Source organism: Callorhinus ursinus, unplaced genomic scaffold (genome assembly GCF_003265705.2).
Source record: "Callorhinus ursinus isolate GAN/ISIS: 27379988/994484 unplaced genomic scaffold, GSC_fseal_2.0 scaffold10, whole genome shotgun sequence".
Taxonomy (NCBI): Eukaryota; Metazoa; Chordata; class Mammalia; order Carnivora; family Otariidae; genus Callorhinus; species Callorhinus ursinus.
In genome coordinates, this window is record NW_027397072.1 from 20,829,838 (window position 1) to 20,854,561 (window position 24,724).

At 39.6% G+C, this 24,724-nt stretch overlaps 1 protein-coding gene across 18 annotated transcripts in view; it reads right to left on the reverse strand.

The window, feature by feature from the left end:
- Window positions 1–24,724, reverse strand: part of DTNB (dystrobrevin beta) — a 217,428-nt gene that overhangs the window by 44,988 nt on the left and 147,716 nt on the right. For 16 of the 18 annotated variants that reach the window (XM_073897095.1, XM_073897094.1, XM_073897104.1 and 13 more), the window contains 2 exons: window positions 14,915–15,004; window positions 11,393–11,480 (listed from right to left, as the gene is read on the reverse strand). In XM_073897095.1, the coding sequence (XP_073753196.1) occupies window positions 11,393–11,480; window positions 14,915–15,004 (178 nt within the window). The remainder of the gene's footprint in view (window positions 1–11,392; window positions 11,481–14,914; window positions 15,005–24,724) is intronic. The other 2 variants (XM_073897102.1, XM_073897103.1) reach the window with 1 other exon arrangement.

The window sequence follows — 24,724 nt, forward strand, 5'->3', positions numbered from 1 at the left end:
CATGCTCACCAGCAATTTATGAAGGTTCCATTTTTTTCATATCCTTGTCAACACTTGTTATTGTACATCTTTTTGATCGTAGTCTTCCTAGTAGGTGTGAAGTGGTATCTCCTTGTGAATTCAACTTGCATTTTCCCTATAACTAATCTGTGGAGCATGCGTCCATGTGCTTATTGGGCATTTGCATATCTTCTCTGGAGAAATCATTTGTGGTTTTGATTTGCATATCCACTGACATTCCTGACCCTTGTTACCTCCTTTAAGAATATAGAAGCCAATCAACACAAACTAGGAAAAAGGATGCATAGGCGATGGTTCCCTTTTTTTCATTAACCAGAACGGAAGCTCAAAAGGAAGGCTCTGCAATGGCTATGCTTCACACTCTGCACATACTTGGTTCTACCTAAAACATGACCTACCACGAAGCAGAAACCTTGTTTCCTGTCTAGAGCTTAAAGATGCAATAAGTAATTCTTTTCATGTGGCATTTCCTAAATAAACAGGGGTAAAACAGCATAGCAAATGTGGGTGGGAGGCTTTTTTTTTTTTTTTACCAAATATTTTTTTCTTAAAAGAAAAAAAAAGGTGATGTTTCTTCTTTTAGAAGCCAATTGAGCAAATTTTCTATATTCTTTCCAGAATCTTGTGAGAGCCAGAGCTGAGCCTCAGAAAAATGGCTTGCCTGAGACTGAATCTGCTGTGAATAACAGATTTCCAATTCCTGAAAACTGGAGTTAAAGCAAATGGCTCCTTATTAGCGTGGGATCAGGGAAAATTACGGATGAGGAAATGGGCTCCAAAATGAATTGGCTTCGTGATGGCCAACAAACAAAAACCTCACAGTATTTTACTGGAAATTTCTTTTCGTTTTAAAAAAGATTTTATTTATTTACTTGACAGAGAGAGGGCAAAAGTGGGGGGAGCAGCAAAGGGAGAGGTGGAAGCAGACTTCCTATTGAGCAGAGAGCCCGACGTGGGGCTCGATCCCAGGACCCCGGGATCATGACCTGAGCCAAAGGCAGACGCTTAACCAACTGAGCCACCCAGGTGCCCCTTCATTGGGTATTTCTAAAGAATTTTTTCAGTTTTCAGTTACTGCAAGGCTGAGGCTTCTTTCAAAGAAGAGGTTAAAACAGGAATCAAGAGTTATTATCAGCAGCAATTCCTAACCAGGTGAGAGATTCTTTGGCACCAAGAAGTATTGTTACTCAAGTACAAAGAAGCGTGGGGGGAAGAAGATTTCTATCCTGAGGCAGCAGTTCCACTGGGCTGACAACAGAGAGAGCCCCCCAGGGGAAGTGTTTATGATGGCTTATTTCACCCAATCAAATTCTGAACACAGTCAAGGGTACATTAAGTAACAGAGAAACTTAGGATTTTATTTATTTACTATCTTAAACTCCACACTGCTTTTATAAAAAAAAGAAAGAAAGAAAGAAAAAGAAAGAAAGGCCAGGTCTCTCTTCCTAAAATGCCTCGAGGATAGTGAAGAGAAAAAGACAGAAAGGGAATTATTAGTTCATAAAGACATAGAATACTTCGATCACAAGAGACCTAAGGATGATTTCTTTAAAAAATTAACTAGTTCATTCCTTTATTCAGCAAATATTTCCTGAGCACCTAGCATGTGCTAGACACTGTTCTCGTGTAGCTACCTGATGCTGGGAGAGAAAGATAAGGAACCGAAGATCTAAGTACAGACCATCAGAGGTGATAAATTCAATGATGAAATATAGGGTCACAAAACAGTAAACTGAGACAGAAGACTGACTCTTTTTGAATGAGGTGATAATGAAAAGTCTCTCAGAGACTCAGTCAAGTGGGGAAGCAAACCAGGTGCTGGGCTGAGGGATGGGTGTGCTGGGCAGAGGCCAAGGCCTGTAGCTGCTCCATCTGGGTGTGTTCAGGTCAGTATGATGGAACAGAGTAGGCTCTGGTGAAATCGGTAGCTGACTCTATGAGATGACCCTGGGCCCCAATTACCAAGGGCCTTTTAGCGTTTTTAGAGTTTCCATTTCATTCTGAAAGTGGTATGAAGCCACTGTAGGATTCTGAACAAGGAAATATGGACTCAAGTCCAAATACTGTAGGTACATACTCTGCCTTCAAGGAGATGGAGCTTATCTCTCAGTCCTTTAGTACAGACTGTCCGTAGTGACTTCTTTCCAAAGAGGACAGTGTGGAAAGCGGGGAAAAAGTAACTTTATGTTGGAGAAACCTGACAAACACTACCTTGGCCAGGTGATCAAGGTCAACATCAACAGTGATAAATGATGTTGGTACTATGTATCCTTGATACAATGGAAGAAAAATGGCGCTTACCTTCTCCTCCTTAAAAGCTATAACTCAAGTCTAATCATGAGGAAAACATCAGACTAATCCCATTTAAGGGACATTCTACAATGTAGTCGACTAGTACTCCTCAAAGCTGTCAAGGTCATCAAAAACAAGGAGAGTTAGAGAAACTGTCACAGCCCAGAGGAGACTAAGAGACATGACAACTAAATGTAATGGGCTATCCTGGATGGAATCCTGCAGCAGAAAAGGGACATTAGATAAAAACTAACAAAATCTGAACAAAGTATGGACTTTAGTTAATAATAATCTATCAATATTGGCTCAATAACTGTAATATGTGTACCATGCTAATATGTTAATAGGAGAAACTGAGCATGGGTTATTTGGAAACTCTAGTAGCTTTGCAATTTCTCTGTAAATTTAAAACTGTTCTATAATAAAAAGTTTATAGGATGTGAACCCTGTTTTGGCTCCTATATAGAGAATTTACTGTAGTGAGTGAAGAATGGAAGTAGATAGGCTAGTGAGGAATCCTAGGTTTTGCTATCTACTCACCGCAAACCTTGAGTTATTTTATTTCCCTATATTTTTATTTTCTTAGCTGTAAAATGGGAATATTTACAGAAAGAGATGTGAAGGGGATCAACTCCTCTGTTACATAAGCATTCTCTTAGGTTTAGGTAATCTCACAGAGCTCCATCATCTTTAATGAGATGGAGATACATCTGAAAAATACAGGGTAGGGGCGCCTGGTGGCTCAGAGTAGAAAACAAGACCCCTTCGGGTAAAACTGGGCAAATGTTACAAAACCAAGGAAAGCCAACGTAGTCAGCAAACTATAATCTGGTAGCACGCATTTCTGAAACCTCCTCAAAAAAGACTGGAGGCTTCCCATCTGTATGAACTTGGCAGGATGAGTTCCAGAGATATGCCTGATACCAGCTAGGCTTTCTTTGTAACCCAGGGGCACGCTGCACCCTCCCATCTTGTTTAGACCAAATGGAGGGCTGTGGATTATTAATCTCTCTCAAAAACCCAACGTTTTTTAGGGTAGTGGCTCCCTAGCTAGCTGTAAATCAGAAGACTGAGGTTTTGCTTTTCCTTTTTAAATAAAAATCAATGAACTCTAAACACAGAGATTCTGATTTAGTAGGTTGGAAGCAAAGCCAAGGATCTATTTTTTAAATGTTTCACATGTGATTATAATAGGTATCCATGTTTGACAATTACTATTTTACAGGGGTTTTGAGTCATTAAATGTGTGCGAAATACCACATGGATACTGTGGTATCCATGGTACTGTTGTAAGAAGTACCATAAGGATATTGTAAGAAGCCATCAGGATATTTCTGGAATGGTGCATGCCTGGAGCAGGCAAAGCCGTAAGGCTGTGATGGCTGGGCTAAGCTATCTGAAAAAAAGCTTCTTGGGGAAACATGTGAGGTGGGATGACAACACACTATTTCCCCTTTCACATTTCTTCCAAGTTTTCCATAATGAAGTTCTCATAAAAAACAAAACAAAAACAAAAACAAAAAACAACAAACCACCCCAAACCCTTCTCAGATTACATCCAATGTTGCTGATGTTGGTGATGAAATTTTAATAATTGTAATAACAATTACTATGATTTACCACACACTGTAATTTTGTTTTGTTTTGTTTTTAAAGGAATTTAGGCACTCCAGGAAAACAAATGAGCTTTCCTGGCTCATCTGAGCAACCTCGAATTTCTTTGTTCAAGGGTGAGCCTGAAGAGGTTTCAGTGGCCATACTGTCACCTAAGGAGACAGGACGGACCTGCTACAGAGGCGCTCCATGGGGTACAAAGCTGGTTGCTCAATTTAATGGTCTTTTTTTGTGAAAGAAGGTTTTTGAAAAAAAAAAAAAAATCAATACAAAGCCTACCTGGCAGGTTATAAATACATTCTTTTGAGCACTACACCCACTTTATGCAAAGCACTTGTACGAGTGAGAGAGATTAGCGGCTTAGTAGTCTTCTGTTTAACAGAAATCTAGTCAAGAAGAATCCGTCCTGAGAGGCCCAATATTTAATAAGATAACTACACTTTGGAAAACAAACTGAAGATGAAAGGGACCATATCAGTATTTCGTCTTAAGACCACTCTAACAATGATCATTTTCACACGAATTAGAGAATTGGCATCAGAAACTATCAGGTGTAAACAGACTTATCTTGTTTGCAGGAAAGGAGAACTGTGACCTCCTTTTCAGGGTCAAATGGCTTTGGAGCTTTTATTTACAATATTTTAAAAGCATGAGGTAAAGTCAATAAGACTACATCATGGCATTAAATACACTTCATTTTAAAAATTCAAGCACAGTGCTATCTCAACAAATTTAATTTTATAAATTCTAATTTCTACAATGACCTAAACAGTTGTGACTGATGAGGACACATGTAAGGTGTAACTGATTAAATGGAACTTTTCTTTTTCCCTGACTTCCCCCGCTCCCTCCATTTTGTTCTTCTCCACTAACCTTTAGAGTTGTAATGTTAGGAGTCAGATATGTGACCTAATACTAGATTCTCCAGGAAAAGATTGAAGTCTAAACAAACCCAAAGGAATAAATTACTTTTTTGAGGAGAAACAAAGCAAGAACTCTCCACTGGAAGCTTTCGTTACTCTATTTCTCTATGAAAAAGTAAAGATAAATTGGTACACATTCCTAAAAGTAATATACTATGTTTATGGAAGACGGTCCTGAGACACCTGGCTGCCTGTCCAGTCCAATTTCACTCCAAGTATTGTTCTCAGGGCTCTAGCCACACAAGCATCTTGTTAGGCGCTGCAACCTCCGAGCTCAGGGCCTTCAGAGAAGTTGAAACAGCCCCCTGTCCCACACTGGGTGTTCCCTTCATGCTCACATAGTCTGTTGTTTCAGCCTCAAATCCTTCCTCCTTTTGTCTTCCTCTTTTCTTCCAGATTTAATGCTCTTCCTGAACTACAAACTTCTGTAGCTAAATCTCAGTAGTTGGCAGACTAGTACCCAAGTCCCAGCTGGACCACTTACAAACTGACACCTTGATTAGTTTCCTTACCTTTTGGAAGATTAGTTTTCTCATGAGATTGTTCTGATGAATAAATGAGCTAAAATATGCACTTAGAACAATGACTGGCACATAGTAAACAGTCAATAAATGTTAGCCATCAGTATTATTCTTTTAGCATGAATCTCACCGGGATCCTGGCCAGAAAAGTCTTTTTCCTTTTCCTTTGACAGGTTTAGTTACTTTCAGTATATTAATGATATTCGACTATCTTTTTTCATAAAGAAAATTCTTAAAGTTTCAACATAAACATTAGCAGGACTGGATATAACTGGATGTGTTATTTGTTTTTAAATAAAGGGTTTTTTTTGTTAATGAAAAAGTTATTATATTGTTCTTGGTGTTGAGAAATCTAATTATCAATTCTTTGTAGGTATCCTCTCTGGTTGCTTTTTGAGTATCTTGTCTTTGTATTCTGCAGTTTCACTAGGATACACGTAGGTGTGAACTTTTATTTATCCAGTTTGGGACTCATTGTGATATTTCAGCCTGAGGATTCAAGTCACGAATCAATTTTGGAAATTTTTTCAGCCATTAATCCCTCAAATATTGTCTCACCTAATAGAAAATAAATTTACTTTCCTTTTTGGTGGGGGGAGGTGGGGGGATTCCAATGAGTTGACTGTTGGTTCTCCATCTTCTATGTCTAAAAACCTTGTTTCAAATTTTTCACCTTTTTGTGTTGTATTTGGGAAACTTTCTCTTTTTTAAAAAGATTTTATTTTTATTTGACAGAGAGAGAGGAAGAGAGAGCAAACACAAGCAGGGAGAGTAGCAAAGGGAGAGGGAGAAGCAGGCTCTCCACTGAGCAGGGAGCCCAACGTGGGGCTCAATCCCAGGACCCTGGGATCATGACCTGAGCTGAAGGCAGATGCTTAACCATCTGAGCCACCCAGGCGCCCCCATTTGGGGAACCTTCTGACATGTATTTTCCAGCAGACTAATTCTCTGTGCAGCTGTGTCTGACCTAACATTTAACCCATCCACTGAGTTTTAAATTTCAGCAACTTTTGTTTTTAAAATGTTTATGTTCTATTTGGTTTGTTTTCATCTCCAGTCTCTTTAGATAGTCTTTTATCATGTTTTTAATTCCTTCTTTCAGGTCCGAAGAAATTTTATTTATTTTTAAAGATTTTATTTATTTGACAGAGAGAGACACAGCGAGAGAGGGAACACAAGCAGGGGGAGTGGGAGAGGGAGAAGCAGGCTTCCCGCAGAGCAGGGAGCCTGACGCGGGGCTCGATCCCAGGACCCTGGGATCATGACCTGAGCCGAAGGCAGACACTTAATGACTGAGCCACACAGGCGCACCTCAGGTCTGAAGAAATTTTAAACATAGTTATTCTACAGCCAATGATTCTAGTATCTAAAGTCACCGAGGGTCTAATTTTACAGAGATACTCAGGAGTTCGTGTTTAGTTGGACTCTTTCTGTGGGAATCACTGCTTGGCCTCAATTGAGAATGTTAACCTCAGGAGAGGATTTATATTTTGCTTCTCCTCAACGCCGTAGGATTAATTTTATATTAAAATTTTACTTTGGTGTTTCTCAATCTATGAAGTAATGTAAATGCACCCAACACAAGTACAGACAGGACTAAGATTGTGAATCCCCAGGGGAGACCTCTTCCACTCCAAAAGGAGGAGAACCTAAAGCTTTCTTGTCCTATCTTTGTGTTGGCAGATGGATGGTCTTCTACACCGTACCTTCACCAGGTTATAATGCTTTCAGGGGCCTGGCTTAATGTGAAAGCCTCATTTCCAACTCTCCACTTTGCGTACATACAAGGTTTTGCCCACTGCACCTCAAGACAATTAAAACCTAAGCATAGGGCAGGAGTGGCAGCAACAGTGGCCCAGGGGCTGCTTTGGGTTTCAGTCCTTTTTAGTTCTCAGGAAAATGAATTCTCTTATCTTCACATCTCAACACAAGTAACACTTTCTCACAGAGGCCATACAGTGTATGTCAGGGACCTGCTATCCATTTTCATAGTTCCTTCTATTTTTCCTCCAGTGCACCTAATTATTCGTAATTGTTTTTTTTATTTTTTTTAATATTTTATTTATTTCAGAAAGAGAGAGAGCACGAGTGGGAGGAGGGACAGAGGGAGAGAGAGAGAAAGAGACTCCCCTGCTGCGTGGGGAGCCTGATGCGGGGCTCTATCCCAGGACCCTGAGATCACGACCTGAGCTGAAACCAAGAGTCAGATGCTTAACCGACTGAGCCACCAGGAGCCCCTATAGTTATTTAAGTTTAACAGTGTATTTGTTTACTGTTTGTCTCTCTCACTAGACTGTTAGTTCCATGAGGGCAGGAATCATTTGTTCATCATAGTATCCAATCTGGCACATCATAGGAACAAAATAAATATTTGCCAAATGAATACAAACATGACGGAGGGAAGGGGAAATGGATATTAATATGCACATAACTCTTCAAGGAAAGTAAAGGGCTGAAATGAAAGAAAAAAAGAACATTTTATTATAAATTATTTCAAAATTACAGTAAACCCATGGCAAATCCTTGGGTAGCCATTTCTCAATGCAATCAAACTTACATATTCACCATTCTTGGTTCCTTTTTCTTTTAATTGAGATATAATGCTCATATCCTAAGTATGCCATCCAATCGGTCTCGACAAATACATACAACTCACGTAACACACACCTCTATAAAAATGCAGAACGTTTCCATCAATCCAGGAAGTTTCCTTACCTTTATTCAATAATCCCATTCCCAGAAACAGTCCCTGGTGCGATTTCCATCACTATAAATCAATTTTACCTATTCTAGAATTTTATGTACATGGAATCAAATTGTACGTACTTTAGGTATGCGATGTATGAAAATTCCATTTGCTCCACCTCATCTCCAACAATTGATGTTGTCAATCTTTTTCACTGTAGTCATTCTAGTGGGTCATTATGGTTTTAACTGGCATTTTCCTGATGATTAATGATACCAAGCACCTTTTTATGTGCTTATTGCCCATTTGTATATCTTCTTCTGTGAAGTGTCTGTCCAAGTCTTTAGACCATTTAAAATTTGGGCAGGAATTTGAGGTGCAGGAATTCGTTACATAGTTTGTCCTTTGTCAGACATGTGTTGCAAATATTTTTTTTCAGGTTGTGCTTTGTCTATTTTTTTAATAGTATCTTTTAATGAGGAAAGAATTTATTTTCAATAAGGTCCAACTTACCAGTTTTTAATGGTTCATGATTCCTCTAAGAATTCTTTGCCTGCTCCAAAGACATGAAGATATTTTAAAGATACTAAAAGCCTGCTTTTAGTAGCTTTATGGTTTTAGCTTTTATGTTTAAATTTATGATACATTTCAAACTGGTTTCTATGTAAAGTATGAGGAAGAGGTTGAGGTTCCTTTATTTCATATAAATATACAGTTGTTCCAGAAGCACTTGTTAAAAGGATTTTCCTTTCCCAACTGAATTTCTTTTGTGCCTTGTAAAAAAAAAAAGTCATTTGACCTTAAACATGGTGGGTTTACTGTATGGATGACTTGTCTATCCTTTTGCCAATATCACACTTTCTTGATTACTGTGGCTTTTTGTAAGTCAAGTAGAGTTATTAAGTCCTTCAACTTTGCTCTTTTTAAAGACTTGGTTTTTCTAAGTCCTCTGGTTTCCAAATACATTTTAAAATCAGTTGGCCAGGGCGTCTGGGTGGCTCAGTCGGTTAAGTGTCTGCCTTCGGCTCAGGTCATGATCCCGGAGTCCCGGGATCGAGTCCCACATCAGGCTCTTTGCTCTGTGGGGAGCCTGCTTCTCCCTCTCCTTCCCACTTGTGCTCTCTTTCACTATCTCTGTCTCTCTCTCTCTAATAAATAAAATCTAAAAAAAAATAAAAAATAAAAAATAAAAATAAAATCAGTTGGCCAATTTCTTCAAAGTTTATTGGTATTTTGACTGGTATTGAATCTATAGATAAATTTGGAAAAATCTGCCATCCTAACTATATTAAATGTGAATATCCCATGGCAAACCTCTCCACTTATTTAGGTTTTCTTTAATTCCTCTCGGCAATAGTCTTAACATCTTTCATTAAATTTATCCATAAGTATTTGATTTTTTTAATCTCATAGTAAATGGCGTTTTTCCTAAATTTAGTTTTCTAATTACTCACTGCTATAGATGGAAATATAATCAATTTTTGTACATTGACTTTGTATCCTGCAACATTGCCCTAAAGTCATGTATCTGTTCTAGGAGTGTTTTTGTAGATTCCTGAGGACTGTCTCTACCTAATCATGTTGTCTGCAAATAGGACAGCTTTACTTCTTCCTTTCCAACATTTATGCCCTTTCCTTCTTGTCACGTTGTACTGGCTGAGACCTCCAGTACAATTTTGAATAGAGGTGGTGAAAAGTGGACACCCTTGCTTGTTCTCAATATTAGGTAGGAAATACTCCAAAATTTAACCTTTCAGTATAATATTAGCTGTAGGTTTTTTTGTAGATGTTCTTTATCAGACTGAAGACGCTTCTTTGACTCCTAGTATATTGAGAAATGTTATCATAAATGGGCACTTATTGTCAAATATTTTTTCTGCACCTATTGAAATGATCTTATAATTTTCTTTTTTAAACTGCTAATATGGTGAAATACGTTGGCTGATTTTTATGTATTAAATGAATCTGTACTCCTAGGACAAATCTCACTTGACCATGGAGTACTATCCTTTTTACATATTGCCAAATTCAATTTGGTAATATTTTGTTAAAGGTTTTTTCATCCATGTTCATGAGAGAATTTGATTATGGATTTTATTTTCTTGTAATGGCCTTTTTTGTTTTTATATCAGGTCTAGAGTAGCCTGATAAAATGACTTGGAAAGTGTTCCTTCTTCCTCTATTTATTGAGAATTTATGTCAGATTGTTATTATTTCTTCCTTAAATATATGATAATATTCAACAGTTAAGCCCTCTGAGCTTAGAGTTTTCTTTGTGGGAAGTTAATTACAAATTCAATTTCCTTAACAGATTTAGGACTATTTAGATTTTCTATTTATTCTTAAGTCAGTTTTGTTAATTTGTGTCATTTTTTAAAAAAGATCCTATACCCCACATGCAGCTTGACCCACAACTTCAAGATCAAGAGTTGCATACTCTACTGACTGAACCAGCCAGACAACCCTAATTTGTATCTTTCAAGGAATTTGTTTGTTTCATCTAGGTTGCCAAATTTATTGGCAAAAAGTTGCTCACAATATTCCCTTATCATCCTTATAATAACTATAGGATCTGTAGCAATGTCCTTTCTTTCATTTGTGATATTAGTAATTTGTATTTTCTTTCCTTTTTTTTTTTTTAAAGATTTTATTTATTCATTTGAGAGAGAGAGAGAATGAGAGATAGAGAGCACGAGAGGGAAGAGGGTCAGAGGGAGAAGCAGACTCCCCGCTGAGCAGGGAGCCCGATGCGGGACTCAATCCCGGGACTCCAGGATCATGACCTGAGCCGAAGGCAGTTGCTTAACCAACTGAGCCACCCAGGCGCCCTTCTTTCCTTTTTTCTTGATCAGGATTTCTAGGGGGTAATTAATTTTATTGCTTTTTAAAGAACCAAATTCTAGCTCTTTGATTTTCTTCTTCTTCTTTTTCTTTTTTTAAGATTTTATTTATTTATGTGATAGAGACAGACACAGCGAGAGGGAACACAAGCAGGTGGAGTGGGAGAGGGAGAAGCAGGCTTCCCGCTGAGCAGGGAGCCTGATGCGGGGCTCCATCCCAGGACCCTGGGATCATGACCTGAGCCAAAGGCAGACGCTTAACAACTGAGCCACCCAGGCGCCCCTCTTTGATTTTCTTGATTCATTTTTTTTTTTTTTAAAGAGGATACTGTAGATAAAATTAAAGGCCACTATAATCCCTTCCCTAAACCCACTCCTCTCTTTCTGTTCCTGAGGTACCTATTCTTCTAAGTTTCATGTTTACTATCACCTACTATTTGTATATTAAAATAATGCTAATTTCTGCTACTCTCCTAGGACCTTTCATTTACTCACCATATTTCCTGCTTCTGCAGCCAGCCGGGCAGCATAGCGAGCTATAAGTCGGTGTTCCTCATCCAGTCGGCTTGGACTGTCCAGGACACTGCCAAAGAGACAAAAAATTCAACAGGTGTCTATTAAACATTCCCTACCCTTGCTTTTCTCTTAGAAAGAACAGATGGGAGAAAGCTTATAAAAAATTATGGCAGCAAAAGAAACAAGAGGCCTGGGTCATAGATACTAATGGTCTTCTGAGTGGTGGTTTATAGAGAAATGAAGAGACCATACATGCCCTTTCTTTTCAGCATCATCCCCCCGGCTCCTACGCCATAAGAAGGGTCACTTCTTTTTGAATGCAAGGTCCAAGAAAAGACAGAGCATCTGCAAAGTCTGAGGGGGGATTTCTAATCAAATATTTTGGAAAAACTCATAACTTTTAGACATAGGTCTTGAATTTAAAAAGATCAAGAGAAAACTAAAGCATCATGAAAAACAGAGGGCTAAAGAAAAGTACACTTAACACTGGCTGAACAAAACTGAGGAGCCCAGGCAAGGGCACGTCCAACATATGGTGAAGCTGGAGAAGAATCCATGGTATCAAACATTCCCTTTCAATGTGTCTTTCTCTTCTTTCACCATGTTTGTTCCACAATTAGAGCCCCATCTTAGAGTGAATTAATTTATTCCATTACTCTTTCACAAGAGTACCAGCACCTTAACTTTAAGGTCTTTAAGACCTACGTGGGATATCAGATACTGCTGCACCTGGATGAAGGAAGTGTTCTAGAGTAGTAGGCTAGCTCTGTGTATATGTGATGCAATGACCTTTTGACTGGATTATGAAATAATGGACTCCTTTAGTTTAGCATGTTACATCAACTGTCATTTATCCATAGCAGGGCAGTCCTAGATTAATGGGGACTGTAGCTATAGAATTCTGTTTAAGTCTGGCAGATGCTTTAAGATAACAGTGGTGATGACAACCGACCCAAGATGCTGTCATGGCCTGTCTCTACTTTGGCCCTTGGTTCCTGGTGTTCCAAAAACCTCTGAATGGAATTTAGCAACATGATGAGTAATAAGAAAAAATTTAAAGACATGAGTTCAATACTCGTCAAATCTTGTAATAATTACTGGGGAGGGGGGGAGTCTGGGAAGGGTGAAGTTAAATTGATAGAAATGTGTCTGACCTTTTCATGTATAGAATCGACTGTATTTTTCCTAGATTTTTTTCACCTTTCTATATTTCTATCGTTGTGGCTAATTCTTTAAGCTTAACTTGGTCTTTCCTCGAGGATGGATTTTTTTTTTTAATGTACTTCTTCTGCCTGTGCCACTTCTGAATACTTTATAATTTTAGGTATGCAAATGTCAGTCTGTATCATCATCCTCTCATGAGATGATTTTGTAGTAAGAACATGCTACCATCAATTGGCTTTAATACATTAGGGTCAAGGCCCCAAGGTCAAGGCTGAACTGTAATATTTGTGCCTTAAAGTTGTTTGTTGGAAATAAGAGAACTACCTTTATCTTTAAAAAAAACAAAAACAAAAATGAACATTATACAAGTGGATAATATTATAGAGGGACTGACAACCTAAGAAATGGGACTTAAAGTGACTGCCCTTTGTTTTGGCAAGGGATATAACAAAAACTTCCATTTTTTCCTCTCTGCAAAAATCTCCCTCTCCTCCATCATGTTCCATCTCCCTAGGAAGGTTAATTCTACTTGTCATTTACACCCAAGTGTGGACGACATGGTTGTTTTAATTGGCTATGCTTTCCAACCAGAAACTAGAACTTTATGTTGATGAGAGGTTTTAAGGTCAATGAAAATTAAGAGGAAAATTAGAAAGGTTCCTTATTTTTCTGCTTGAGCGGACTTTCATTTTCAGAATTAGCCAGGAAATTTCTGACTTCTTTGAGGAAGCATGAAGCTCAGTTCCTTAGACTATAAATCAAGAAGAGATGCAGTACTCACCCAATCCTCATGTTCTCCCAGGGCTCCCAGCCACCAGTTCTTGCTCAGGAAGCCTAATCCCCAAGCCAGGACGCTTGAGGACCTTAGCTAAACCTCCCATAAATCTTTTGGGGCTGAAATATCAGGTTGCAGTCTCTGCCAACACTCTGCTTCTATTTTCACTATGGAAATTTTTAATCACCTGGACAATTGCCCTTACTGATAATAAGTAAGCTGTCCTGCCAGGGATGAGACAACTCTATTCCTAGAGACCCAAGGAGCTGGGACAGACTGCACAGAAATCATCTGTTGGCTGAAGAGGCACTCTTGGTGATATGATGCACAATTATCAGGCCTTTCCTTCCCTCCCATAGGAAAAGCCTATTAAACATACTTGAGAAGTAGGAAAGTAAACTTTAAAGTTAAATAAAAGCCTAAAAATATCAAAGCTATTTAGTCACACTGGCAAAACTATGGGAAATGGTATGAAGTATAATATAGAAAACAGTCCTTTCCAAATATATATTTTTTCACATTATTTATTCTTGTTATCACAGGAAATAAAACCAAGGTCAAATCACCTTCTCACGGAGCCAAGGCATGTTCTGGGCAAAACTAAGATCAAAATGTAAGGCTCCAGACTCTCTTATGTGCTTAGTTAATAAATTACGCTTCCTCTCTAAGAATAAGTATCTATCCGCTGCTATGTAGAGTGGAGGGATGGCTTTAGATTATATAAACTTGACCTGCTATTCTCCTTGCAGAATGGTGGTGGGTACGGACACAGAGTGGACAGGTAGCCCTGGGTCTACCTGAATGCAATAGCACTTTGTTTTAAAGGGTTAACTTTGTTGTAGTTAGTGGTTATCAAAAGTTTTTCTATCCTAACCCACTGAGGAACCAGGCATATTCCCACATTAACAGTGAGTCACTACCAGTTGTTTTCAGAGAAAGGGGAATATGGAGTTATTATATTAAGTATAATTATCACATGTGGAGGTACATATTGTTTGGGAAAAGTCTCCCTCAGGTGACAATGATCCAACACCACTATTGCAAACCACTGGTTTAAATAATCAACGATAGATTGGGGGGGAAGAGATGAAGTTGTAACATGCAAAGATGTTACAGGGTGATGGTATCAAAGATTAGACAAAGTGACATATCTGTGGGTTGATTAACCCTATGCTCTGAATATCAGTAGAAAGGTTTCATTATTTAGACAAGAATGAGCAGTAAACGATTGCATCAAACAGCTCTGTGAATGTACATCTTTGGGACTGCGTATGTTTGAGATTTACATAGCCTTTAAGTGTAAGGTGAAGGAAGTGAATTCCACCTTAAAACAGCATTTCTGACTATATGTTTAGGTAAGTGCCCAGGCTTGGCAAGGCTCCTTCTGTTTTAGAAGTTAATGCTTTAGCAATTATTTAAACTCTGCCAAACATAGCTGGTAGCTTCTCAAGAAAAACCCCACACGCAGAGCTTTTTCCAGCTGGCAAGCCCAGGTAACACAGCTCTCCCTCCCTCTGATCAGCCCTTGGTGACCGGCCTGCTGCCGCTGCTCTACCACTGACCGTGCACAGTGTTGCAGACGGGCCACATAGGAGGCTATCAGCGCATGCTCATCGGCCAAGTGACTGGGTATGTCCTGGCTATACTGTAACCTAGGAACAACGGAGGCAAAGACACCAAGCACAACACAAACACATACAGAGCGAAAAATGAACATGGATTAAAATGGGCAAACTTCAAAAGAAAAATAGAAAAAAATAATAAATCATGATAAGGAAAACAATAAAAAACCACAATGCATAATGGAATATGGTGTTAGACCATAGAAAATACATTTCACCAATCCTTTGAACAAAAGCAGTCTCTTAGGAAACAGCCTTGGGTGACTGACACATCAGCATCTGAGCAGGGGAAACCAAGGAGGGGTCACCAAGAAGCCTTGCCCATCAGTCTTATCCACGTTCTGGGCTCTGAGATGGATGCACCTTTTAGGGAATGCCCAATGGCAGGAAAACAGAGTGGGTCTATTTAACATCACCAAATGCCCCCTAATGCTTTTATAGCTTTTGTCTACATGTAAAGAATTTTCAGTGTTATCTCATGATACCAGTTAAACCCTTTTATTTCTATAAGGATACTTACTGCCTTTAGCATCATTCTATTTTCTCCCATAAAACTGATACTTAAACCAAACTTGTCAGAATTGTTCCTTATCGTAAGACAACACTGTATACATTCTGAGTGAGACTCTTTTATAGACATTCAGACGGTCCTTAAGCAAAAGAGTTTCTAAAAAAAAGTGTTTTATTCCAAAAATGTTAAAACATGCACAAAATGGAGAGTAAACTAATGACTACTTTTCATGTACCCATCACCAAACTTCAACAAAAACCAAAATTTTGTCAACTTATTGAATCTATTCTTCCTTCACTCAACTTTTTGTCTAGAATGAGGTGGCTGGAGCAAATCCCAGACAATTTATTATTTCATTTGAGAAAGCTTAATTTACATAACCACAATGCCATCATCACACCTAAAAAAAATTAAGAAAATTTTAACTCAGTCCATCTGAAAATTTCCTCAGATCTTAAAAAATATCCATCTACATTTAGAATCAAGATTCCAACAAGGTCCACACACACTGCATCTGGTTGATATGTTTCTGTTTTTAATCTAAAACAGTTCTTCCTTTTCCTTGTTTCTGTCATGTCATTTATTTGTGAAGAAAGCAAGTTATCTAGTGGCATACCCTACATTCTGGATGTGACTGTTTCCTTGGTGCCATTTGTTTCTTTACCCCCTGTGGCTAGAGCTAGAGATTTGATTAAAGTTTTTGTTTTCGTTTCATTTTTTGAGAAGGGGCTAGAATCTGTCGTAGGTAATATGGTGCACTTAAAAATCAAATGGGGGCACACAATGGAATATAAATATTAATCAGTGGATTCAGATGTTATTGGTTACATCTCTCCATTAAAAAGTCCCCCATCAACTTTTCACCTAATGGCTTTAGCATTTACTAATGATTTGCCTAGATTCAAGATCCGGTTTCCAATTTTATCATTTTTTCTGCATTTATTAGTTTTCTCTATTTGTTTATCTTGAGATATTGATCATTCAGAAAAGGTAAAACAAATGTTTGGCATTTCTTACTATTTAACAAATTTCAGAACAATGAATTAGTGCCCTAGCAACCTCCAATGGTTACCAAGGAGTTTTCTTTTTTATAGGAACTCATAGATTCTTATGTATCTGATTACCTCAATCCATTATAATCATCGTTTTGATGTTCAAATTGTCCTATCTTTGGCCAGTGGGAGCTCCTGTAAGTAGGCTCCTGTGTTAATCTAATAGATCCATTAGATATCATTAGCTTCCCTGGTTGGCACAGATGACCCACTTGGTTGGTAAGATGCCAGTCCTATCTTGTGTATGTCTGCCCCACACTTGGAATCAACTATTCCTTCAAGGATTGCAGGTTCCCTTTACTAGGAAAGAGTGTTTAGAGACCACAGTTAGGGTTCTAGGGTGCTCCTTGTTCCTGGACGATCACTGCTTCTAGAACTTTTCAGTGGATAAAGCTAGGAAATCTATATATTTTAGAAGGAGTAAAAACAGTTTCTCTCACTACTTTCAAATGCCATTCAATTTTCTGCTAGCATGCATTTTTTTTTTTAAAGATTTTATTATTTACTGGAGAGAGACAGCACAAGCACAAGCAAGGGGAGTGGCAGGCAGAGGGAGAAGCAGACTCCCCACTGAGCAGGGAGCCTGATGTGGGGCTTGATCCCAGGACCCTGGGATCATGACCTCAGTGAAGGCAGATGCTTACCCGACTGAGCCACCCAGGCACCCCAAGTGCATTGTTTTTAATGAGAAATCACTTCAAAAATCTTATCTTTTTCCCCCCTGTATATAACATATTTTTTCCTCTAGCTGCTTTTAATACTTTTTCTTCATCACTGGCTTTCAGCAATTTGACTGTGATATGCCTTGGTATGGTTTTCTTTTTATCCTGATTATAGTTTGTTGAGCTTCTTGTAGCTACGGGTTTATAGTTTTCATCAAATTAGTAAAAATTTATTTGGAAATTTGGAAAAAAATATTTCCTGAAATGATTTTTCTCTCCTCCCTCTGTTAGGCTGTTTGCCATTGTCCCATAAGTCTTGAAGGCTCTGTTCATTTTTCAGCATTGCATTTTGGATAGTTTGTATTGCTATGTCTTTAAGTTCAGTGGACTTTTTCTTCTGTAATTTCTGATATACTGTTAAGTCCATCCACTGACTTTTTCATTTTGGGTATTATCTCTTTCAACTCTAGAAGTTCTATTTTTTAATTTAAAACTTTTTGTCACTGAAGTAGAATATATATGCAGAAACTTCCAATTATGTTTATAGTTGGTTCCTTTTTATTTCCATTTTTTTCCTCATTATGCTAATATTTTCCTTTACATTTTTAGTATTTAGTGTGACTGGTTTTTGGGTTTTTTTAAGATTTTTATTTATTTGACTATTGCACAGTTTGGGTATTGTGGTAGCCAAACTGTGGAAAGAACCGAGATGCCCTTCAACAGATGGATGGACAAAGAAGATGTGGTCCATATATACAATGGAATATTACTCAGCCATCAGAAAAGATGAATACCCAACTTTTACATCAACATGGATGGGACTGGAGGAGATCATGCTATGTGAAATAAGTCAAGCAAAGAAAGTCAATTATCCTATGGTTTCACTTATTTGTGGAACATAAGGAATGGCATGGAAGACATTAGAAGGAAGGGGAAAATGAAGGGGGCGGAATCAGGGGGGAAGATGAACCATGAGAGACTATGGACTCCGGGAAACAAATTGAGGGTTTTAGAGGGGAGGGGGGTGGGGGGATAGTTTAGTCGGGTGATGGGTATTAAGGAGGGCACGTACTGCATGGAGCACTGGGTGTTATACAAGAATGATGAATCATGGATCACTACATCAAGAACTAATAATGTATTATATGGTGACTAACATACCATAATAAAATAAAAAACAAAACAAAACAAAAAGATTTTTATTTATTTGAGAGAGAGAGAGAACAAGCAGGGAGGGCAGGCAGAGGGAGAGAGAGAGAAGTAGACTCCGGGCTGAGTCAATTCCAGGACCTGGAGATCATGACGTGAGCCAAAAGCAGACACTTAACTGACTGAGCACCCCGGTTCCCCTAATGTGGCTGTTTTAAAGTCCATCTCTGTTCATTGCATCATGCCTGTTATTTCTGGATCTGTTTATACTGACTAATTTTATTCAGGTCACAGAACATACTTTCTGGCTGCTTCCTATGTCCTCTAAATTTTCACTGGATGATGGAAATTGTGAGGATTATGTTGTTGAATGTCTGGATTTTGTTGTCTTCTTCTAAAGAATCTAGTAATTAATTTACTTTTGGACAGGCTGGTCCTTTTGAGGCCTGTATTAAAGTTTCATTAGTGCAGATCTAGGGTAACTTTTATCTAGGGCTATTTTCACCCTGCTCCTAAAGTATGGCCTTTCTGGGGTCTTTATTGAATGCCCCCAGTGTTGGATGATGTCTCTACTCTGGTTGGTTGGAACCCAAAAACAGGCTGCACTTGAGTAGCTGTTCCACTTTCAAATCCCTGGGACTTGTTCTTTCGCAGGTAGTCGTTCTTTGGTGGTCTTGTGAAATCTCATTCTACACAAATGCAGCTTAGTTTTCAGCCAAAGATGGAAGAGACCTGTATGCAGGTTTAGGGAGCTCTTTCTCTGCATGCTTCATTCCCTCTTGGCAAATTCCAGCCTCCCCAAACCCCAATCTCTCTCTTCTTATTCTCAGCAAATAGGGCTTACCCTGCTTTGTCTCCAGCACTAGACTTTAGTAAATGCCTCCCAGTAGAAAGCCTGGGCAATCATAGGGCTCTCCTCATTTATTTCCCTTCTCTCAGAGAACAGTCCTGCCCTACTTACTAATTTCTGAAAACAGTTGCTTTAGTTAGAATAGTTTTCTAGAAGTTTATAGTGGGAGAACTAATCTGACATCAGTTACTTCATGACCAGAGGAATTTCTCTCTGTAGTAACTCACTTTTTTAAAAAGATTTTATTTATTTGAGAGAGAGAGAGAGAGAGCGTGTGCAAGTGCGTGTTAGTTCAAGGAGGGGTGTGGGAGGGGCGGAGGGAGAGGGACAGCAGAGTTTGTGCTGAGCGTGGAGCCCATGCCAGATGGTGGGGGTGGAAGGGTTCAATCTCATGACCCTGAAATCATGACCTGAGCCGAAATCAAGAGTTGGTTGCTTAACCAACTGAGCCACTCAGGTGCCTCTGTAGTAACTCATTTTTATACTTTTGTAAAGTATTGATCTAATTCAAACTAGAAATTAAAAGAAAACAAAATTGCTTCTTTAGCAGACTGAAAAGTAGCAATGTTATAGAGGCCAGCATAAGGGCTTCAGCTTTTACTCTGATATGAGAAGTTGCTGGTGAGTTTTGAGCAGAGGCAGGTATTCTCTAACTTATATTTTAATAAGATCATCTGCACTGTGGAAGATGGAAGTGTCAGAGAGTGGTGAAGAAGCAGCCTATTAGAAGCCTCCTGCAACATGCCAGATGAGAGACAAGAGGGGGCTAGGAGAATAGTAGTAGCTGTTGAAGTGATAAGAAATGGCAAGATCCTGGGCCTACTTTGACAGTGTTTTTGGATAAAGCTGATCTAATAATCTGACACCTTAGATGGAGAAGCATCAGGAGTTCTGACTAAGCAACTAATGACTAGGTAAACTGAGCGAGATTGCCACTAACTGAGATGGGGAAGACTGACAGAGAGGCGAGTTTGGTAGGGCGAGGCACAGAATGCAGTTTGGAACACGCGAATTGTGAGATGTGTATTAGATATCCAGGTGAAGGTACTGATTCGGAGGAAGCCACGAGGTCAGAGGTCAGAGCTCAGAGAAAAGGTCTGGGCCAGAAAAAGAAGTTTGGAAGTCACTGGTATGTAGACAGTATTAAAAGCTCGCAGTCTGGATGGGATCACCTACGGGGAGGACAAACAGAAAAGAGAGGTGGTCCCTTTGGCATACTAACATTTAAGAGTTCAAGGAGGTATGGAAAACTAGCGAAGGGGGCCACGGAGGAAGAGCAGGACACCTGGAGGCAAGTACAGAAAGTGTTTCAAGTAGAAGGGAGCAATCATCTATGTCAACGGCCACTGACAGATCAACCTGGGTAAGTCCTGAGAATTCATCACTGGATTTTAACACTGAGGACAGCACTGGTCTCCTTGACAGAACGGGTTTTGGCAGTGAACAGGAAGTGGAAATCTGACCAGGGTGTGTTCAAAAGGGAATGGCAGGAACGAAATTGGAAGCATTTACTATAGATGCAACAGTTTATTAAACTCCATTTTAATTTTCTACAAAGACTGCTATTCAGAACTAGTGTCATTTGCCAGATAACAAGGGATCTAAACCAAAATGAAAAGCATTTTCTTTTCAAAATGAAAAGCATTATCAGTCGCTGTCTATAGTAAATAAGGAACTTAAAGGCCCACGAATTTTTTGACAAGTCTGTGTTGGGGTGTGGGTATTATGTTAGATATAGAAGTGATATATATACTCACATTCAAAGGTGTACCTGTTTTTCCAGATTTACTTTTTTGAATTTAAACATTCCTTTTGATAAAATATCAATCTCTATACAATCCCCAACTTACAAATAGGTTTTGCTTTAGAAATGTTTTTCTAAAGCAAAGTCAGTAATTTGGAATCGTTTAGAATCCCATATAAAATAATAATTGTTCTATTCTAAGCTGACAAACGTCAATTCAAACCATAAAAGTAGGTGATTTTCATGGCCGAATATACGATAGTTCTAGTAGCACTTCTGGTGGAAGTCGGGCATCTGAGTCCATGTCTGGAGCACCTACAAGGTGTCGGGCACTGAGTCAGGAGATGAGGACACCACAGTAAGCGGGACCCAGACACGGCAGCTGCTCTCTTGGTGCTAACGGTTTAGTAGAAAAAGAGATGATCAAACAAATAAATGTAAAATGGCAAATGTAGTATGTGTTATGATGGGAGGGACACTGTCCTCCTCTAAGAAGACATAACAGAAGGCGCCTGACTGGCTCAGGAGGTAGAGCACGTGATTCTTGATCTTGGGATCATGAGTTCAAGCCCCACATTATCTGTAGAGATTACTTAAGAAGAAAATAAAAGACATAATAGAATTTTATCCAATTAGGGAGATCAGTAAAAGCAAGGGTGAGGCGAATAAACCAGAGTTAAAAGAGGAGTGATGATGAGATGAGCACATTTCTCCCGGGGAGGGGGAGGCGCGAGGGGGGTAATCCTGAGCAGCATTCTTTCCCTCGTGAGGCACCCTCTCCACTCCATGCATTTGAAACAAGCTTCCAGGTGCTTCTGAGGCACACTCCAGTGTGAGACCTCTCTCCAAGAGGATGGGGGCGTTCAAGTCTCATGGCTTCAGCAGAAGCTCTATAGGCAGCAAGAGAGGGTCCCTTTGACAGAAGTGAAGAGGCCCCCACCGTGGGAAAGGGATGTGAGCAGTGAGGGAGGGGACGATGGGTAAGCTGTGGCAGGGACAAGGTCAGAAGCAGAGGCTGCGTCTGTCCGGAGTGACAGCCTGCAGCCCCAGGAGCAGGACTCACTACTTAGCAGGAGACAGGAGAGCATAGCAACCAGAGCCTGGGCTTTGGAGTGAGGCAGTCTTGGGTTTAATCCACACACACCTGCTTGCTGTGTGAGCCTAGACATTAATCTCTCTGCTTTAGTCCCCTCATCTGTAAAATAATAATAATAATATAAAATCTACTTCATGTATTACGTACTTTAGAGAGTATACGAAGGATTAAAGAAGATAATGTAGTAGTCATTACCAAGAAAGTACCTGTGACCTTATCAGAGATTTTCACATATGCTCTTTTGCTTATTCTCAGGATAATCTTACCAAAAAGGTATTACTGTAATCCTCACAACTTTGCATCTCCAGCCCTGACCTCTCCCTGGAGCTCCAGGATTGTGTATTGGAGGGCCTATTCAGCATCTCCCCATGGCTGCCTAAAAGGCATCCCAAACCTAACATGTTCAAACTAAAACCCCTGACTCTCTCCACCCACTTCCTCACCTGCTGCACCCCCAAACTGACCAGTTTAAATGGATAGCATCACCACTCACCCAACCATCAAGCTCAAAGTGGAAGGCCTCTGGCTTTCTCTCATTTCCTGATGCCTCACATCCAAACTATTAATCAGTCCTGCTGGCTCTTCTCTGAAACCAGACCCTCAAACCAGCCCCTTTCACTGCTCCCCCCGTCCCCACCCTTTCTCATCTGGAAGGTCTCACCAAGGGCCACTCGGACTACCCAACAGCCCTTGCTTGCTTTCCTCTTCCACTCTTGCCCACTATAGTCAATTCTCCACACTGCAGGGAGTGATCTTATAGTAGTAAATCAATCTGGGAGGGTGATGAAAATGTTCTAAAATTGATTGTGGTGATGGCCACACAACTCTGTGAATACACCAAAAACCACTGAATCATACACTTTAAGTGGATGGATGGTATGGTGAATGAATTATATCTCAATAATCTATTGAAGAAATAAATCAGCAATACTGAAACCGCTATCCATGCTACCAGGTTCATGGCTAGCGGGCCAACAGGAGCCAGTTTCTCACTCTTGCAGAGGAAAGGGACAGATAACCAGGGGCAGGAGTAGCTAGAGTGAACGATGCAGTACTGGAGTAGAACCAGATACGTCAGTCTAACTCATGTCTTTTATTTCTCTGCTCTGAATGGACTAAGCAGGCAATGCTATAAGATGCCATGTGCTTGAAGTAATTGGAAGAAGAAAATCCTTTACCTAACAGAGGAAGTACTGATTAAGAGGCAAGCAACAGCAAGATTTGGAGAAAAGAATTAAGTTTCTGGATAAAGCCTGGTGAGTCCCCACCTTCAATGAGCTTATAGTCTATCTAGAAAGGCATCGAACAAACAGGTAATTACAACACACTGATATAAACAAGAGGCTACAGCTCACAGAGGAAGAACACTTAACCTAGCTTAGGGTATCAGGGAAGGCTTCCTGGAGGAGTTGAAGTTAAGAAGGAAGAATGAGATGACAAAGGGGAATAAAGGGGAAAAAGGGAGGGAAGGCATTAAAGGCAGAAGCAGCATGTGCAGAAACGTGCTTGGGAAACTGTAAGTGATTTGAGTAATTCTGTGTGTAGAAGCTGAGTAGAAAGAGTAAAATAAGGCAAGGCTGGGGAGGCTAGCAACAGTCACCTTGGAATAGCTTCATAAGCTACAGATGCCAAGCTGACAAATGTCAATTCAATCCATAAAAGTAGATGATTTTCATGGCCAAATATACGACAGTTCTAGTAGCACTTCTGATGGAAATTGGGCATCTGGGTATGTCTGGAGCACCTACGAGGTGTCGGGCACTGAGTCAGAAGACAAGGACACCACAGTAAGTGGGACCCAGACACGGCGGCCTAATCCTGTAGAACTGTGCTGCCATTAGTCACATGTACCTGTTTCAATTCAAACTAATTCAAATTAAATAAAATTAAAAATTCACTTCCTCTGTCACAGTTCAGGTGCTCAACAGCCTCACATGGCTGGTGGCTACCATGCTGGTTTCCATGCTACTGGACAGTGCTGTAGAATGAAAGAGTCACTGGAAAGTTCTGACCAGGAGAGTAACATCATTAGAGTTGCATTTCAGAAAAAGCCGTCTGGTGAAAAAGGAAAGAATGTTTTGGGGGTGAGGTGGGGAGTAGACTAGAGATTTCCTAATAAGATCCATGAAGAAAAGTAAGATTTTTTTTTAACCACAGCACTGATTTGTTTTAAATATCTGCTTTACTACAATAAGTTGAAATATTTTAATAGTTTGATGTTAAAAGGAATGAAAAACCATGGTTAAACTGAATCACCACAGGAGTTTCAGCATTGCTATAGGAATTTCCATTAAATGTGCAAGCCCTTGGCATGTCACTACAAAGCAGGGCACTGCTTTTTTAAGATTTTATTTTATTTTTTAAGATTTTATTTATTTATTTATGAACGAGAGAACCCATGAGTGGCAGAGGGTGGGGCGCAGAGGGAGAAGCAGATTCCCCGATGAGCAGGGAGCCCAATGCGGGACTCGATCCCAGGACTCTGGGACCATGACCTGAGCTGAAGGCAAACACTTAACTGACTTAGCCACCCTGAGTGCCTGACTTAGGTGCCCCTGAGTCAGCTTCTTAATAGGACATGTGGTCAAGAGGTATTCAAGTTAATAGTTTCCAAGGCAGATGTGAAAAATAGGTAAAATTGTGTGTGTGTGTGTGTGTGTGTGTGTGTGTGTGTGTGTGTGTGTGT